The sequence below is a fragment of the Pithys albifrons genome, chromosome 7, assembly GCF_047495875.1.
Source record: "Pithys albifrons albifrons isolate INPA30051 chromosome 7, PitAlb_v1, whole genome shotgun sequence".
NCBI lineage: Eukaryota > Metazoa > Chordata > Aves > Passeriformes > Thamnophilidae > Pithys > Pithys albifrons.
In genome coordinates, this window is record NC_092464.1 from 11,023,877 (window position 1) to 11,043,693 (window position 19,817).

At 38.5% G+C, this 19,817-nt stretch overlaps 1 protein-coding gene across 5 annotated transcripts in view; it reads right to left on the minus strand.

Moving 5' to 3' along the window:
- The window catches only part of DIP2C (disco interacting protein 2 homolog C), a 304,530-nt gene that overhangs the window by 15,773 nt on the left and 268,940 nt on the right, over positions 1-19,817 (minus strand). For 3 of the 5 annotated variants that reach the window (XM_071559895.1, XM_071559893.1, XM_071559892.1), the window contains 3 exons: positions 19,523-19,693; positions 13,012-13,041; positions 11,262-11,323 (listed from right to left, as the gene is read on the minus strand). In XM_071559895.1, the coding sequence (XP_071415996.1) occupies positions 11,262-11,323; positions 13,012-13,041; positions 19,523-19,693 (263 nt within the window). The remainder of the gene's footprint in view (positions 1-11,261; positions 11,324-13,011; positions 13,042-19,522; positions 19,694-19,817) is intronic. The other 2 variants (XM_071559894.1, XM_071559896.1) reach the window with 1 other exon arrangement.

Here is a 19,817-nt window from a genome sequence, read left to right on the forward strand (position 1 = left end):
ATTATTCTTAAAAAACCTCTCACTGGAGCTGTACAGTTGAGAAAACTGCCTGTGCTTCAAAGTCTGGCTACCAGGATTTAATAGGGAATGCAGCTACACCACCAGTATGTGCCAAATCTCTTTTCTTGCTACAATTTAATATATTGAATAGATTTCATCTTTAAATCAAACACCATAGAAAAGTAGGAATCTAACTTCAGAACAAAACTGGGCACTGTAATCACTGCACAGCAAAGGGCTAGCAAAATAGAGTAACAATGTCTTTCTGCCCAACTATCTTATATGAAACTGTAAATTTTATTTATGCTCTTTTTAAGATCTGGACCATTCGGTGATGAAAACTCTCCAAAACATACTGCACAGCTTGCTATTACTTCACACTAATCAGAGAGTTTGTCAGCAGAGCTAGTAAGAAGTATTGCTTTGGGAATCTGCAGGGGCTGGCGCATGCAGAGTGGTACCAACCATGCTCCCATGCCAAAACTGGGCAATCCTTCAAAGATGGCTGTGCTGTGGCTCTTAGAAAGACTTTGGATTCTGTGATTTTAAGAGAGATGGAAAGAAGCTATGAGGTCATCCAAGTCTTGCTCCCTGTCAAAAACAGACTGCTCCCTGCAGTGCACTTTTGAGTGTTTTGTCTAATCCTGTTACAGTATTTCAAATGATGGGGCTTCTTCCGCTTCCCCTCAGAGCTTTTTCCTCAGCTGAATTTATTTCAAATCCAGGAACCTTTTTTACTCTGCAATGCTTGGCATGAACCAGTCTCAGCTTCCTCTTGTTATTTCTAACTATCCCTCCATGTCCAATTCAAAGGAGCTACTCCCAGCATGCTCTTTCTTTTCAAGCTGAAGAGATTGACTTTTACCCTAACACTTGGCCAAACCCTGCATCTTGAACTTTTTTCTTTCCTTTATAGCCATTCCCTCAAGCTGAGCCATGGTAAGTGCTCTCCTTCTCCTTGTCCATGTGCCAGCATCTTCTGTCAGCTGGGCTTGGGCACTGGAGCACTGCACCTTCCACTGTCTCCAGCTCAAATTTCTCTGCCTACCCCCCTGACCCTTCTTCCTGTCTGGAGCAGTCTGTTTTCACATGGTGTTACTTTGCAGTCATGCCAGCTTGGAAGTCCAACTTTTTGGCTTCTTTACTACTAGCTATTTTCCACTCTGATTTCTTTCAGTGGCTGTTTTGGGATGCTGCCATTCTTGAAACCTTCAGCAACAAAGCCTAGAGGAAACCAGGTAGGATGTGATGAACATATAACCTAATACATATATATTGAAAATATACTGTATATAAGTCCCCTCCTTGCCCATAGCCTTTCTGTGGCAGAAAGCAACAGCCAATGGTCTCTGGTTTCATTCCAGGCCTATTTCTTAAGTCCTGATGATTGTCATCTTACATTAGAAATTAAACTTGTAGGGAAAAAGTAGATATTTTATCCTGAAAGAAATCAATGTTTTAAAATTATTTTGTGTACTAAACTGGAATGGAAGGAGTAAAATATGCACAGAAGTTGTAAATGGAATCTTAAAAATTTGGCAGGTCTGAAAAACGTTATTTATGTTTAATGTTCCAGGTATTTTGCTTTGTTTTGGAATGATGTTAATCAACTCTCCAAACAGAAAATGCTTTAACCATCATGAACAAAAATTCAAAAGTCAATGTATCTTGATCACCCTGAGAATTCTAAATATTCATTAAAATGAAAAAGATCTGTCAAAATTGACTTTTCTGAATTCAACCCAATGGTCCTTTCCCATGAAAAAAAAGAAAACCACCTAACTCACTAGGAATTGTAACCAAAATCTATTTGTAAGGCCTTTAATGGCAGGGATCTTTTATCTTGCTATATCCACAGCACAGAGACTTCCCAGTCCTGACTCAACTAAGAGGTTTTGCCATTAACAATATCTTTCAGATATATATTGTGTCCAATGCTGAGATGGTGCCTGAGTGAGACTGATGGTGGGAAAGGGCCAATGCAGTCGGTTCTCATTTTCTGCAGTCAGAAGGATGGGCACTGTAAGTACCAATGGGATCCTGGATTGGGGTCAGGGCTCTTTGACACTCAGGACTTTCAGTGCATCTTCTCTTTACTCAGGGAATTAAATGTTTCTACATAAACTATTCAAGAATTAACAAGTCAATTAGCTAATTGTACCAAAAAATGGAAATATGGATCAAAGAACATAAATTCTGCCTTCCAAAATGACCTACACGGTTCAAATAACCAGATCAGAAAAGTAGGAAAATTGCACAACTGAACACGTAGGCCGAAAGTAAAATGTAGACAATGAAGAAGTTTCCCTGCATCATCCTTATTTCCTCAGAGCAGTTTTTCTCACATCACATGATAAAATTCAGACAACAGATAAATACAACTGGCACTGAAAAAGGGATTTTGGGATTGAGGCAAACTTCAACCAACAAAATGAACAACCATTAAATCTTCTGTAAGTGTAGGACATATTTTAATCCTGTTAATTTAATAATCAACAAGAATTAGCACTAAATCACTTCCTTTAATGTAAGGAATACTTCACTATAAACCTAAATTACACTTCATGTGCCAAATTCCCTGAGGTCAAAAGCAAAGAGCTTCTAATTCTTCAGATGACTGAACAAAGCAGCAGGAAAGGCTACACAACAATTCAAGACAGTTCAGAAAGCTGCAAAGGGATCAAAATAAGGCAGAAACTCTATCAGGAAGGGAATACTTGAAGCTTCACAGATTAAAAAAGGCAGTAGCAATGTTATCATAAAAGACTATGGGAATATGTAAAAAAAAAAAGTCATGTTTATGTCTTTGCATACAGTGAACCAGGGCTCTGAAGAATTTGGTCTCCTGCCTTGCATGTCCTGAGCCCCTCCAGGCACAGCATCACCTTTCTCTGTGCTACAGGCTCATATTTGCAAAACCAGGCATAATGCTGCTCTCAGCTGTTATCTTTTTTATTCAGATTACAAACCGCCCAGGACATGGTGTTTATAACTAATTGTTTTTACAGCACTTTTCATAATACCAGTTGTGATCAGACAATTCTGTTTAATGCAATATGCTTTTTATATTTAGTAATGCTTTGTCTTCCCAGTTCTAATTGAGAGAGAGACTCCACATACAGGGAGAACTTTCATTATGATGAACCTGGGATCTGAAAACGTCCTCAACTAATGGAATTCAGCTTATTTATTGTTAACAAATTATGGAAACTATTTTAGCTTTGCCAATGAAATATTCATATTCTACATTCACAGGATGTAATCAAAGGTAGAATTTCTGAAATCAAGTAATCTTCTTTAACCTGTCCCTTTATCATGCTACAACCTCCAAAATTCCAACCACCAGCTGACTCACTCTGCATTTTTGGGGAAGAACTTGTAGAAAGTTCTACTTAATAACCAGGGTAATTTCCTGTGCATGGAACACCAACACATGGAGCTATTTTTCCAGCTGAATCAAAACTGCAGATAAGCACTGTGAAGAAAAGGTCAGCGGTGCTACGAGCAGCAGTGCCTTGTACTCCTGCAGGCACTGGAAAGAGAAAGTCCTGTCACAAGATACTTGCTGGGAGCCCTGGCTGAGCTTCTCAAGGCTCTTTGCTTAAGCAAACCATTCTCTGCAAACAGACACTCCTAGAACATGTCATATGAAAAAGGGTATGTGAGGCTTCAGGCAAGATATTGAGGACTATAGAAGGGAGCTATTTAAGAAGATATTACATCTCTAACCAAGTTAGTGACATATCTTTACATAAATAAAGGATGCTTTTACTGGTCTGAGCTCTCCTTCCCAAGACTAACCACTCAGTATTCCTTCAGCCAGAGACTTTACTGACAGGAGTATGGGAAAGCAGCACTTTTTGGTCCACTATTGAAAAAGTTGATCACTTTTGATATTTTAAAAGAAACACTATTCAGTGTTCTATTAGCAGTATATACCAAAATGAGGGAAAACAGATTCTGTTTCTGTAAAAATCAAATACATAATACATTCTATTTCTGAAGAAAATTGGAGAATGAGAATTGCATGTTATTTAGACACTCCTATAAGCTGTACAGCTAGACTCATGGCAAACTCTGGCAGAGAGGAAAGAAAGAAGTATGGCTTGTAGGGAAGAAAAAGGGAAGACTTTATAACAAATTTGCCTCAGAAATGTGAGTGGCCAGATTGTTTTATCAGTTCTCAGCTTCCATGAGAAGTATGATTGAAATAGCAACCTGCAACACCAAAGAACCTCAGTACCCCCAGAAGTGGGAAATCCTTTTTTTTTAAACAGTGTCAGACACTTTTAAGGGATAAATATGTTGGTGTATTTTAATAACCTGGAAATGTAATAAGCAGTAAAATTATCCACAGTATAATGATATTTAATAATTTCAATAAAATTATTGGAAGTTAAAACCTGCTTTGTAAAAACAAAGAAAAATGGAAACATTTTCCATTTAATTCTTGTACTCATACTTGAAGACAGTAACATGAATGCATAACTGCAGTACAACTGCTTCCCTGGAAAGCTGTGGCTTTTTGTTTTCTCTTTCTCTTATCTGGTACACACAACAGTATTCTTTTTCCCCTAAGCTCTCCAGGGAAATATAACTGGAATTTCTTGATTTGTAGTTAAAGCATGCTAAACCACATCCTCTCTCAAAAACTGTATTTAGAGCCAACTCTTATTGTCCTGTTCCACTAAAGTCATAATATTCTTATCCCTTGAAGATGACTTTATCAAGGAAGAAATAGACTTGCTTCAAGGGAGGAAATACCTCACTAGCTGGCAATCTTGCCTTAGAACTTTGTACGGCTCCCACCCCCATAGTTACTGGATGTTCCTCCCTTTCTCCTGCCCTGCAACAGAAGTTTTGTCTGGAAAAAGGTGTATTTCAAAGCTCCTTAAACAGGTACCTTTACAAATTTTGTTATAACTCTGGAACCTCATGCAGAAACACAGCAACTTCTTAAACAATATTCGCTTCTCTTCAGTTTCTCAGGTTATCAATTTTCTCCTAATCACTGACTATTCAGTGCACAGAGGTTGAACAAGTCCCTGGGTTCGTTTCCCAGCACTTCAGGTACAGCAAGAGAGAACTGTTCCTCCAAACCAGAGAGACCAGGTCTTCTCTAAGTCAGAACTGGAATGATGCTTATCAGCCCAAATTGACCTTTCTTTCTGAAAGACTTCTTTTCCATATATTTGAAACTGTGCCAAGGGGATTTTAGTAGTGTTTGAATGGCAGAAAGAAAACGAAATGCTGCTAACATGCCAAGGCCTGAGCAAAAACATGAAGGAGGGTTTTGCCAGTACCATGATAAATAGCTTAAACTCATAAATGAGACTCAGCAAGTTACTGGCAAAATGCCTAAAAGCCAGGCATTTCTACGAAGGGTCCTCAAACCCAACCCGCATAATTTCTTATCATATTTTTATCTTTCAGGGACTCAGGTTTTATTTTAAAGAACTCAGATCCTCCTCCTCTCAACTGAGTTATTTCTACTGACTTCACAGGGGTGGAAGTCTTTTCACTTCCATGAAAAAACTGTTTCTGTGATAACCAAAAAAACCCAAATATTGGAGTTACCCTTTATTGGGGTAATGTAGATTAGCTTAGTGGTGGTTAGAGGAGGCAGAGACAACAGGCTGCAGTGTGATTAGAAGGCTTACTGGAGACAAAGGACTTTATTTTTAGTAACAGCTTCACTTTTATCTACTCCTGCATATAACATGCCAGCACACTATTGGTCAGTAGTTTACTTAACATACATGGAAAGATTCTACTGGTTACAAGGCATCTACATTCTACAGGTGGTTCTCCAGTCCTTAAAGATGCATTCATCAATCACTGCAGACCTTAAGAGATCCACACACACACTGTCACCCCCACACATAAACAGCTGATGCAACAGACAGTCACAAAAAAAGGCATGGGTGGTCATGTGTGAAACTTGGAATTGGAGCCACCCATATGAGAAGAACCTTAAAACTCAGGATGGCCAGAATGGCGCTGCTGGAGGCAGTACTTGACAACTCCATTTGCAAAATGAGCTTATTGCTTTAAAGAATTCTGAGTCTGATGACATAGGAGGTCTGTGTTTTGAACATTTACCATATGTGTAGCACTTTATACCTCAGAATACTCCACCTCCTTTCCTTACCAAAACTCTCTGCAAGGGAAAAGATGGCTGAGTGTCAAAGAGCATAATAATAGATTTTAACTATCCCTTTGACCCCCCACAGTGAATAATTGAGGACTGCGATTTTCTTTTACCTGTGACTGGGCTCTGTAAGCTGGAAAAGAGCTGGAAAAACCCTGCTCTCCAGCATCAAGGGAGCACACTTCGAAGTTCCTCTTTTGCTACCATTGGCTTTCAAGTATGATTAATCAATTAAAGTTTCACTAAGGTAACTATTTTCCTGTCACTTGCCATCAGCATGTCTCCTTCTGACAAACCTCCCCCCCATCTCTTTTCCCTACTATGTGACTATAAATTGGTTCTCCTCCACACTATGGCTGTGCTGCAGAGCACTGCTGTGGCTACAATTTAGCCAACTATTTAACTAAGTAGTTTTTTTTTGCCTGGTAACCCTGTAATAAGGATATTTTTCAAGGTAGATGGAGTAGAAGCATTTGAGAATAAGGAAAAAAAGCTCCTGTGGCTTTGTTGCTTGGTATTACCCAAAACAATGTATACACAACATGAAAGTTTCAGTAAAATACAGAGGAGAAGGATAAACAATTGACATCCAGAATAAAAGTCTATTTTTCTGCTCCTGCATGAAGTCTGAAATGCTGCAATATATTAAAATGAAGCCAATGCCTTAACTGATCCCTTTTGACAGAGCCTGGATTTGAGTCTGGGCTCAGTGTATAAGTAATCTATAAAAATAAATCCTAAGTAACTGTTTTCTCATATCTTTGAAATGCTACAAGTGTGCCCTCTTTTCTTGGGGAATGAGATTCAGAATTTCCATCCTCTTAAATCACCTTTGTCAGGAAGACAATGAAGGACGTTAAGAGGTCTCTGAATACCCCCAAAATCCAAACAAAAAAATTGAGCTTAGCACTATGTACAAATAAGTTCCTAAGAAATCGTATATACAAGGTCACATTTTTTTTAAGAGATGCACTGATTTGCATCCCTCCAAGAGACATCAGTGACCACATGAGAGGACACCTCTTTGTACAGCTCCACAAGACTGCTTGCTTAATAAATAGAGAGGGTAATCAGGTTAAAATAATTGTTCTAATGATAGAGTGAGAGTATTTAAATGAGAGATAACGGATATCACAAGGCACATTGAATAATAGCCAGACTCAAAAATTAGTAACTTGAACACAAATATATCTTGGTACTTTTCTTGTCCTCTTAAAATAAACTTTGATATCAAAACAGATTTTTCCTTGCTCCACATAGGACAGAATGGTGGTTTTCATTTTTTTACTTCTTTATGGATAAGGTTTTGCTATAGAAGAGAATATTAGGATGCAAGGGGATGTTTATCTTTACAGGATTTGCATGAAATTTAAACTTTAGGAGAAGATCAATGATATTCCTAAGCCATCACCAGATGGGCCCTTCAGCTCACTATTCAAAATTTCTGAGGAAATCCTACATACAACATTTTAAATATGAAAGACACAGATACACAGGAAAAGAAACTCCTATGTTAAAAATCTGAGAAAAAATTCAAAGCAGTCAAAATATTTCAAATTTTTTCATGATTCCTTATTTATACCATCTTAGCTTCAAATTCAAGGTAATTTCAAAATTTAAATTGACAGATTAAGACACTAACGTTTTGAAAAATCTCTGAATGATTCTAAAAAAATATGATTTACGATCTTGGCAAATATATTGACACATGTGAAAATCCAGTCTGACCTGCTGCAGAATAATTAAAAATGTTTTTGCCTGGGGAAAGATTTTATAATCACAAGGTCTATCCTTAGTTTGATGAATTAGTTTGTTTTGCCAGTAAATGATTTTTCTACCAAGAACTAACCTGTTGTTAAGGATGAGGAGGCTATGAAATGTTTATAATAACATCAGATACATATATTTTCTGGACCTTTTTTAATTTTATAAAGACGTGCATATTGTTTTAGAAGAACCTGGATAAAAGGGATGATTGGTCTTTAAATTTACATCTTTACTGGTACAAAAGGCTGCAAATGTTATAAAAGCCAACCTCTTTCAAGTATAGGGTGTTTTGGTATGACGAGTAAAGGCTCTCTCTCTCTTATCTTCCAAGCACTTCTCAGCTTTTAGCATATTTAGGTATCTTGTGCTTAACCACTTGAAAAGCTTTCTGAGGAGAACATGCCTGGCCTAAAATGACGATGGAATGATTTGAAAACCAGCACTTCAGACAGCAGGAGAAGAATATGTATATATTTATTCTATTCAATTTCTTTTTTTGAGCGGTGAGGTGGAATAAAACTGTTTTCCCAGAGGCAGAGAAATGCAGCAATGACCTGACAGGGTGCTGATAGCTGGACTTGTGCTGTAGATGCCTGTGGACACACAGGACAGGCACCCGGAGCTGCTGGTGTGCTGGCACTGCCCGGCGCAGGGCCCGCTCATGCACCAAGAACCAGTAATGCACCCACTGTGCCTGCTGGACCTGAGCTAACCTCTCCAACTGCATGGCACTGCAGTGCAGGGGCACATCATCCACTTGGTGCATAACTCAGGAATCTTTGCCAATTTTTTGATTAAAAGCCCTGTGGGACTTGCCTGTCTTTGCTTACTCTCGGCCATCCTAAGCACACTCCGACTTTTAGAAAATCAGTAAGATGCCGAGTACAACAATACTGATGTCCTGTCACCAAGAGCAAGTCAGAGCTGTATATTCTTGCTTTTAGGAGGCTACTCAATTTCCAAAAAAAGGTATCTAATGCTATTTGAGACAGCACAGGGTGCCTGGGACATCTCATTAGTGCTAGCAAATACAACAGGAGCCTCATGGGAGACCCTGCTGGAGCAGCTGTAGCATCTAGAACTGCACTAGATACTCACAGTTAGGCAGTCAAGCCTTTCTCCAGTATCAGAACAGATGTCAGCCACTGACCAAGTGGTTTTACCCCTTGGTACCGGTTTACTGAACCTCCTAGTGAGTCCAGTACTATGGTCAGAGTCCCAGCAGCTAAACCAGTGGACTGGTGGCTGAAAATCACACAGAGTCACACACAAAAGGTGTGAAAAGCTCCACCCTGACCTATGAAGCAAATCATGAAAATCCAGTGAGAGCTGTGAGGAAACAGCTAGTTTGGTTGACCAACCACCCCTAGCTCTCCATACAGATGGTACATAGCACAGGTATTTTCACCTAAACTCCTATAAAAAATGACATATTCTAAGCTGTAAAGTGTGTAAATATGTAATTACCAGAAGAGCTTGAAACAGTTGTATTCAAACTTATTACTATTTTTTATAGATGTGAATAGGATTTGAATAATTTTAGAGATGAACTACAGCTGTTTTTTGAAGCAACTAGAAAGTGTTATCGTGAAAACAAAAAATTACATTCAGTCTTTCTCAAACTTTGGAAAACATATTCCAAAATATAAATTATGAAAAACATTTTCTCACATTAGGTGTACAGTGTAAATTTTTCATACTGTTGGGGGACTGGCTGGCCTGCAAAGACTCAGTGGGTTGTTAGTACATGGTCTCACATCTGTGTACAACAATCTTTCAGTTATTGTTAAGTAATAGGGACATTCAGTTCTACTAAAATGGTTAGAAGCAGCAAGTGTGAAGAGACTACGTCAAATAAAGCTGTTTTCTCCCCTAATTTATGACCCATGAATCTAATTCTAAATTCCACAGGATTGGGTAAATGAGGCACAGCTTTAATCCATCAAATTAAAATCTACATTACCACAATATGAGAATCATCTTTTATGTTCTGTAGAACTAGTCACTAAATATACATTAATACACTGCAAAGTCTGATTTTGATAATGATGCCTACTTCTCAATGACATGCTAAGGCAGGGAAATAGTATACCCATGGTTTAGGCAACTTTTATAAACAGCAAATTCCTCCATATATACATTTATTTTTATTATGTATAATTTTTACTAACTGTTCTCTTTCTATAGAAAAGGCTTTTATCCTTCTGATTTGAGTATGACCATGAATTGTGTCTCCACAGCACTGCAGTTGGTGGGCCAGGAACACCAAGTTTTTGTGCCTGGGTTATGCAGACAGTTGTAATCCCAAAGGACAGATCAAACATAAGTCTTATTAATGGTAACAATGTGTGCAAAAGAAATAAAGAAATGGCCAATCAAGTATCTTGCAGTTCCTTTCTTCTACCTGCCAAGCAACAAGAAAATATCTGTATGTGTATCTGACTTAACTACCCAGAGGATAATTTGGGCCTGTAGTACCCTGAGGTTTGCGCTCTGCAAGCTAAATGAGTCACTTTGATATAGCCAAAGTCAGTATTCACCTAAGGGGAGCAAATTCTCTGTTAAGCTTTTAAGAAGGATGAAAAGAACAGGAAAAAGCCCTATTTGTACAATGATTTTTTTAAGGGAACCAGGACTGGTAATTAAATGTTCTCCTTTTCCAGAATTCATAGAAAACGTTTTGTTTTGCTACAGCTTTATAGACTCCTGTTACCATTTTGACCAGAGTACTAGAAAACTGAAATATATGTGCATGGGTGTTTTTTAAAGTTACACTTGAAATCTCAAGTTCCCCTCCAATTGCAAAGTGGTAAATTTTAGCTCTCACTTCTTGTGTACAGATCTAACACTAAAGATGAAACTGGAAAATAACCCACAAATACAGAATGTGGTTGCTCACAGTGGCTGACGCCAATAATCCATCCCCTCATGGTGCTGCAGCAGTAAGAATTGCAGCAAGCCCCCCATGGTCTCCCCCCTGGCTAACAGCTGCCAACCCAGGAGAAACACCTCTGTGACGCTGAGGGCCAACAGGACTCCAATTCTTATGGACTGGCTAGGGTCCCCCATCTAAATATAAAAGTCATGAGATCCTGATGGCAATAAAGGCTGGGAATCTTGTTAGTCATTGCAGTGATGATGTCATATGCTTCAGTTTATCAATGGTAAAATTAATTAACCGACTAACATAGAATCATAGAATGTCTCTGCTTGCTGGTAGGAGTTAGCACAAAATGAGAATTTCAGAAGTTTCCAGGGTCCCTGAGGTGTGCTGTAAGTAGTTTTTTTGCTAGAAACTCTGTTAATTGTGTGTATTAGAGAAAAAGAAAAAGGTGGTTCCGACCTGTCATGCCTCAGTGCCCTCATATCAACATACACTGTGGTGGGATCTGGTCCAGATGTTCCCTGTAAACAACAACATCAGCTAATCAGAATCTGAAGGCTGGGAGGAGAAAAGAGTTTTACCCCCCAAATAACCAAACGTTCATTCCAGTGGTAATTATGCTCATCAAATGACAAGTTATATTTAAGCGATTCATCAATCAAAGCTCGGCTTTACAGAATCAGAACAAGCACTGGAAAACATACCTACCATCAGGTACTTGTTACCTTGGGGTTCAGGAAAACATCAAGCAGTCAAACTACTTAACCAACACATGTCAACATAGGTTTCATTTGCTACAAAAGGCCAAGTAATCAGCACATGGATACATACAAAAAATGTTAAACACATTTTGCCATATAAAGGAGGGCGGAAATCGCTGAGGAGACACAGTTTAATGGCAGAAGCACATGGTCAGGAATGTGAAGCATGGTTTACTTGAGAGTCCTCCATACATGCAACAGAGAATATACTTGAAGCTAAAGATAGCAAAGGTAGCACGCATGACATGAACCAATCTGGACTGAAGGTCTGTAAGCAATTATTCTGTTCCTTTTCAGTCTTCCACTGCATAATTTAAATCCTTGCTTTATGTCACAATGTTTAGTTACTTGAAGAGCGGCAGACTAATTTTAGTTTCCTTCCATGCAGAGATGATACAGTCTTTAGGCCTTTCCACCCACAGCTTTTCTCCAGTTTTGTAGCCTGCTATGATTTGCCCTTATCCAAAACTTCAAACTCATCACCACTGAACATCATGTGAATTCTCAATGCTCCAGGCTAGGGCTCTTTTCTCTGCTGCATACCTCATGCTACTGCTAAGCAGAAAGCTAGAAGAAAAGCACAACTTCATTTTGGTACACTGGAACTTTGGAAATTTTCAGCAGAGGAATTCAGCTAACTCGGGTAAACTTCAGATGCACAAACTCCTTTACCAGTTATTTAGATGTTTACTACTTAAAATAGCAGGCAACATCAACTCCCCATGACTTTTGTCCCATTTGGGATAGAGTACAATTTTTCACATTAGGAATGTCTAGGGCTAAATTTTACATTTCTGCAATGCTGGCTGATAGTTCCACAGTTTTTGAGCACCAAAAATTGCAACAGAGATCCACAAATTGCTAATTCTTGTATCTAAAGGGGAAAAGAGATACCACTATCAATTGATACTTACTGTACAGATACTGATTATGACCCACCACCACAGGAGAACAAGAGTAATAGAGCTGCACATGCATGTTAGCCTCTTTAGCTTGTTATACACAATACAAGATACAATATCCTCTCTAGCTATTAACAACACGATTTTCAGTCTACTACTAAACTCAGCAGTGTAACAGACTAGTGCTGAGTGGAGAGCTCATTTGAAATATATGTAATGTTAAAAAGAAAAAAAAACAAAACCAAGGAAAAATTGGTTATCTTTAAAAATAAAACTAAACCTGAATTGATTTGCAAAATAATGGAAACAGTCAAGTTTGAAAATCAAAGACAATCACTATGGTATTTATTATTTTCAGTGTGAATGAAATAGTTACAATGGACAGCAAATATTTGATGAAACCTGCATCCAGATATAGCTATACTGGACTTGTTTATAATTTCATAGAAGGATCTGAAAATCCCCAAATCTCCAGACTCAATTTCTAGTCTGTCCCACTGTTGGAAGCTGATAGGTGGGTATTGAGGGAACATGAAAATCCCCTACCTGCTCGGCCAGCTTCCCCAGCCTGTGAGGCTATAGCAGCAGGAATAGCAGGGATGGAGAGAAGGAAAGAAGGTAACACAAGACGAAAATAATAATAAAATATGGGAATGAAGGGTGGGAGAAAAAAAAAAGAGGAGAATGCAAAAAGCAGGGAGTAAAATAAAAAGAAAAACAATGTCAAATACAGGAATTTTACAAATTAACCATTATACCATTAAAGGTTAAAAAAAGTAAAAAATGAGGTGTCAACATTTTAGTAGAGCAACAGAAGAGACAGCTGTAGACTGCTAACCTTGGACAAACAGACTTAAATGGTTTTAGGACACTACAGACAATGTTGTTAGTGGAAAACGTGTCTAACGTATTGTATTTTTTTGTTGTTTTAGTTTTTGGACTCATTAAACATTGTGGGCCTGCTATTCTAATGCACATACATTGAGACTGAGTTCCAGGTCTGCCATTTCACTACTAAGAGAAGTTTGTAAGCGATGTCCTCTGGAAATCAAAAGTAAACTTTCTTTTTGGAAAAAGATAAAATTAGTATACAACAGGGAAAGACAATTACACATTCTTGCATACAGATTAACCTGATTCTAAAGTGAAATAAAATCAAGGCTTCATGCACAATCTAACTACAGGAAGACTATAAAAAAATGGAGTAACTTCATAGCCCAATAATTCTTCATTCTTAATCTATTTGCTATGGTAAACAATGTAATACATATAAAGAACAGTAAAATTAAAAGCTGATAAAAACCCATCAGTACTCCACCATGAATGATAATGAAGCAAAGACACAAAAAAACCCCTCTATGATGACTACTTCTAAGCCACTACCATCACGTGGAGCATCTAATACCAGATGGCTGCAGTAGGACTTGCCCTACAACTTGTGAAAACCAACAGCTCTGAAAGCAATGGCATCCCACATCCTTCTCATCAAACTTCTGAATGCCAGCAGAGTTAAAGACTGCAGCATCATCTGCCACAGCAGCATCTTAAAATAGGTTTAGTTTGGATGCAGAGGAAGATCTAAAAATATAGGACAGATCTGCTTATTACATTGATGCCCTAAAATAGTATTACTAATAATCCAGGTTGAACACTGCAGTGTAACTGCAAGAATGCAGGAGAATTGCTGAAATCCAGCAGTTACATAATTCATTGCATGTGACTACACTGCAGGTCCAGAAAGGGCTTTGAGAGTACCAGAATCTCATATGGCTTTTAACTAGGGAATGGCTTGAGAAACAGCAGTTGGAAACAACAGTCCTGTCCTTCTGCAGCCAGCTGCAGCTGAGATGCTCTGAATGTGTTTCAAAAGAAGCAGTCTTAGCCAAGACTAGAATGACTGACTCAATGTCTGTACACATTTATTTTGCAAGACAGAGAGCATCTGTAATGCTGGTAACAGGAAAGAAACAGCACAACTTCTGGTGTATCTGATCCTTACTCAGGATATGCTAGGTAGTGTTCAAAGAATCAAAGTGGGACAAACATAATTTTCTATCTGAAAACAAGTATATCATAAGTCACATTTCTTGGACTAAATAAATCTTCTGACCATGCGCAGCCTGCCACCAGTGAACCATCCCCTGTCTGTGCAAACCTTTGCAATATGCTAGGCTTTTATTCTCTGAGAAAACATTGCAGGTCTCACTGCCTGAAGAACTACCCCAACAAGTCAGCTGGAATGCTGACCACCTGCTAGGACTAATTTCCACTGAAGTCAAAGGCCAAGCTTCATGCTGTCCCTTACTTCCCTCCCTAGAGTTAAAAACCAGAAACTAGGCAATCAGAAGTCCTAGGAATGTAAAAATAACTGATGTTTTGTGTTTTGTTTTGCTATCTAAGGATGTGGCCTCAGTGTTTACCCTGAGTCTGTGGATTCCAGTGATGCTCACAGATGGAATTTTTGGTCCACACTTGACAATCTCACATACGCAAGCATAGCAGCTGGAGCTGTGAAAAGAACTTCATGGCATGACTCATAGTAAAGGTGGGAAAACAGAATCTGAGGGAACTCACCCAGAGCTATCACACACTGCTAAGTGTCAATCATACCTGTGACAAAGGGCATGGTCTCCTGCTGCACTCTTTGCAGATCTACCCTTTATTACTTTTAATATGGAAGAGTCTCAAGAAGTGTAATCTATCACTAAGTATAAAGAAGTATTAACTTTAATCCCTAAACTGACTAACAAAGATTCCTTTGCTAGACAGTGCGGAAAGGGGTTAGCTGCATATAAGTTTTAGCCATCTGAGGAGAAAGCATACAGTGTAAAGTAGGAAGTATCTCCTGATGGTGATGAATCCTATCCCAAAATGGACACCTAAGACAGACTGAATGAAACTGTCTCTTGAACTATTTTGTGATTCTACTGATTAGAGAGTATATGGGATAACTCACTTAACCTTGCAGTCTCGGTTAGAGGAGACATAAGAGAAGAAAGAAGAATCCTGCTCTCCTGCTCCATTTTGGACAGACTTGTTAGTACCTTTTCAGGGTTAACTAAGGAAAAACGAACAACTTATAAAAGTTTTTCCTCAACTGAAATGGAGTAGCAGGTTGAATAAAATGAAAATATTTATTTCAAGTGTTTAAATGGAAATTAGCTAAAATCCTAGAGAACCATCTGTGCTGTTGTAAGAAAAAGGGTACTTTTCATATCTATTTTTCTCTCTCTCTTGAGAATGCTAAGATGCTAGTTAATGAGAATTAAAATATGCTGGATGCAATCTTTTCATCTCAGAAATCCCTAGACCATTATCTGTGACTATACAGCCATGAAAGGTCAGATATTAATGGTATTTAAGTGCCTAAAGATGGAGGGGATTATTTACTTTCAAAAGCACATCTCTAAAAATCTAGTCCAAAATGACTACCTCAAAGGAAAGATACTAAATTTGCTCTAAATTAGAAAGGAAATAAATACAAATGACAATGTATCAGTCTGTCAGTGATCTCTATCCAGAAATTAAGATAATTTGGTAGACTGAGGCTTTTTTGTACCAAAGGGATTATCACAATGATTTTCTTTATAAAGTAATCTTTAATAAAACATTAAATTCTGCTATGAAGTCTTCATACATGAACACGGAGGCACATACACACCCTCCTTCTCTTCTTTTTGGAGAGAGGAACAGTAAAAGCTTTTTGGAAAAAACAGGATAATTTTCCCTTGAAACACTTGAATCTTGAATTTGTCCACAAAATTGGAAACAGAGAAGGTATAAAAGATAATATCCAAGTTGTGTTAGAGGCATTCCACAGAGAAGAAGCCTGGATAGGCTTTTTGCTGGTAAGGCTCAATAGCTGAATATTGATATATGTTTTGTAATGTGATTAGTAGACACATATATTAGGAAGTGCAGAATAGGCAAGATCACAGTTATCCTGTGGAAGATGGTGCTCCAGGAACCACATGCTGATCTCATGGATGACACAACTTGGAAGAAAAAAGCAAAAGCAGATGCTGTTGACTCAAACATCTTGAGAAGTATTTTTATGCAGTGTGAAGAATCCAGAAATTATAACCCATTTCTGGAACATATTGGAGACAATGTTAATTTCAGGAACAGTGTTGATCAAGAATTAAAATCCATTCTGTTCCCCAGCTGAGTAAACAGAGTAGTCCATAATCTATTCTGGAATACCACTACCCATAACCTTCCAGAGATCTTGGAAAGAGCATCCAGTCTAATTCAGTATCCAGTCTTTGGCAGTGCTACTGCCAGATATTTCAAAGGACGCATCCTCTATCTTTATATTCTCCACCAAAATGACATGTTTCGTGGTGATGCTTGTAAGTAAAATCTTTAGTAATTTTTCAAACACCTTTAAAACTTGCCAAACAACTCTCTGCTTAAATGTTTCAAGAACCATTTCCCTTAGAAGAGTAATGTCACTAAATATAGCCTGCCCTGAAATGGCTTTTCTTCATTCCAGCCACACCAGTCTTTGGACAGTGTTTTGCTTTTAGTTTGTCCATCCTATGGACTGAGATGCTGCATCTTAGTAGAACTCAACATTGCCTGGCACTAAGCTATACTATCAGCCAGGCTGTTTAACCATCTCACTCAAGGCTCTCATTCTGTGCTGTTCTTAAATTCATAATTAATTCGAGATTTACCCACTTCTATAGTTTGATTCACTAACTCTTTCAAGAATTTCTGTAATGAACTACCTAAAAAGGAAACTTCAGCTAAGGAGTTAACACAATCACAAGGAGATATGCAAAAAAGCCAAAATCCAGCTTAAGTCCATTCTGATTAGAACTTCCAGTTTTATTCAGTGTAGTCAGCTTTCCTGATTGACATTACATGGCATGGGAATATCCCAGGTCAGCCTGGAACAGCTTTCCTGGCTGTGCCCTGTACCAGCCTCTCTCCCCCAGCCTACTTGCTGGGGGCGGTGGGGTGGTGGTGCAGGGGGCAGACAGAGAAACAGGGAAAGTCATGATGCTTTGCAGTACTGTTCAGCAATAGCTAAACCACCGGTATGGTATCAATACTCTTTCAGTCACAAACCCAAAACACAGCTCCATATGGGCTGCTAAGAAAAACATTAACTCCATCCCAGGCAGACTGAGTACAACGTTACTTCCAAGCCATACTCTGGCATTCAACCTGGCTTACTGCTGTTTGTTGTCATTCCTTGACTTTATTATCTGTCCCAAATTAATGAGCTATAAGTGAAGCAGCCACTATGAACAGTCCAAAGACCAGTGCAAAGCCTGAAATGAGGATTTTCATTAGTGGCAAGCAAACTTCTGCAGCAAATTTGTCCTTATAATCTATTGCATCCTTTATGTCTGGTCCCTCCATGGACCAGAAACCAGAGAAGTTGATTTGTCTTTCAGAAGTAGCTCCACCACAGCTGCAGGGGAGAGATGACAGGCCTCAGATCTGTTTGCCATGAGGGTATGTCATCATTTCCTTCCCTCCCCTCTTCTCTAAAACTTTTTCTATTCCTGGAGCATACTTACGGTAGCAATTACAGAATGGCAAACTAAACAACTCTACCTCTAGGCCACAGAATGACTTTTAACCCTGCTCAGCTTTGCCTTGCCATACGCTTGATAATAACAACTAAAGACCCCTTATGCTGTAGGGATAGTCTGCTGGAGTCAGAGAGAAAGCAAGCAGTACTGGAGGTGTGGCACACCTCCTGTATTCATATCCTGGTAACATCCTGAACTACAGTCACTTTTAGGCAAGGTCTGATGAAAGCCAAGATTCTCCAGTGACATTGAAAAGAGCAAGAGGCTAAAGCAGGCACAGACATACTGGTCTGTGAAGAAGCCATAACCTGTATTTGTCATTGAGGAAAAGAATAGCAGATGTCTCATTTGCAGTGTCACTGAGAAGATGTGTTTGAACTTCCACAGCAAAGCAAGTATCCATGTTACACACATGAGAAATCCTCACTGTAAACCAGGGGCAACCGCCAGATTTGAAATGTGGGAGGTACCACACAGAGTACAGGCAGGTAGTGACTTTGAAAGGTTAAAGACATGGTAGGTGACCAAATGGATATGGAACTTCCCAGCCAAAGCAGCTACCACTCCAGAAGATGATTCTTTTAGTATATAAAAAGTTATTAAATCAGAAATCATATTACACCTGAGTAGGACAACTATGGCACTATTACAAGAATAATACATGAAATTCTGAAACCAGATTTGGAAAGACAGAAGAAGATCAAGAGTCATAAAAAGGAGATACAAATCAGGAAGGCAAGTAATGAATGTAACAAAATTTAAAAAAGGCTCAATATAATGCCAGATAAATTTAAACTAGAAATATGGCAAAAACTGAACACCTTAAAGAAAGGTGAGTTAACTTTCATCACCCAACATTCTGAAAGATCAAATGATACACTCTAGATCAGCCTAAAACTATTTTCTTAGTGTAGTTATCGCTGGATGAAAAACTAGAAACTATTCAGAAATTCAGACTAAATAGCTACAGTGCTCCATCAGTCCTGAAAATCATGACCTAATAAAAATTCCCAGAGAATGCAATTTAAATCCTTTATCACCCTGGGAATTTTCTTCTGATTAGTGGATTGAAAGAGAATGAAAAAGATGTAGCAAAACAATTTTCCTTTTTAAGCATTAAACTGAGTGCTGAAAATATCTATTTTGTTAACTAAGTAATGGCTGGAAGTCTTTTAAAAACATACTAAAGTAAATGCTTGGAAACTTGAGTTTACATGACATGACTGCATCCTGGTTTTGGAGTACAGAGTATGCATTCTGTCACTATCAAATACTTTTCTGAATTACTGCATTCATGGGCAGAATAAATGCTATGATTGCAACATGAGAGGGATGAATAGTTGACAAATTAACAGCAATTTACTACCTGTATATGCAAGAACATTAAATACCACATGCATTTTCTTAACGTGTCTACAACCAGGTAGCCAAAGAAAATACAATGAATGCTTCTTACAGAAAGCCATTTTCTTAAAATAACTTTGAGCTTAAGGAGTGAAAACGCTTACCTGCAAACATATTGCCAAGTTAACTCTACAGCCAAGTGATGTGCTGACAGCCCGTGGATGGAGACCAAGGTCTTTAAATAACTTTGAAAATGACTGAGTAAGAGCTATCCGAGGTCGTTCTTCAGCCACTACTACACAAGTCCTTACACGTGAAAGGTCCAGTCCCCTTGCCTAAAAAGAAGTTAATATGTAACAAAGGCCACAGATGGGAAGATTTAATACAAAACAGTAGCACTTCAGTGTATTATGCAGGTATTATAATTCAAGAGGACCAGCAGATCAGAGGCTACGGTAC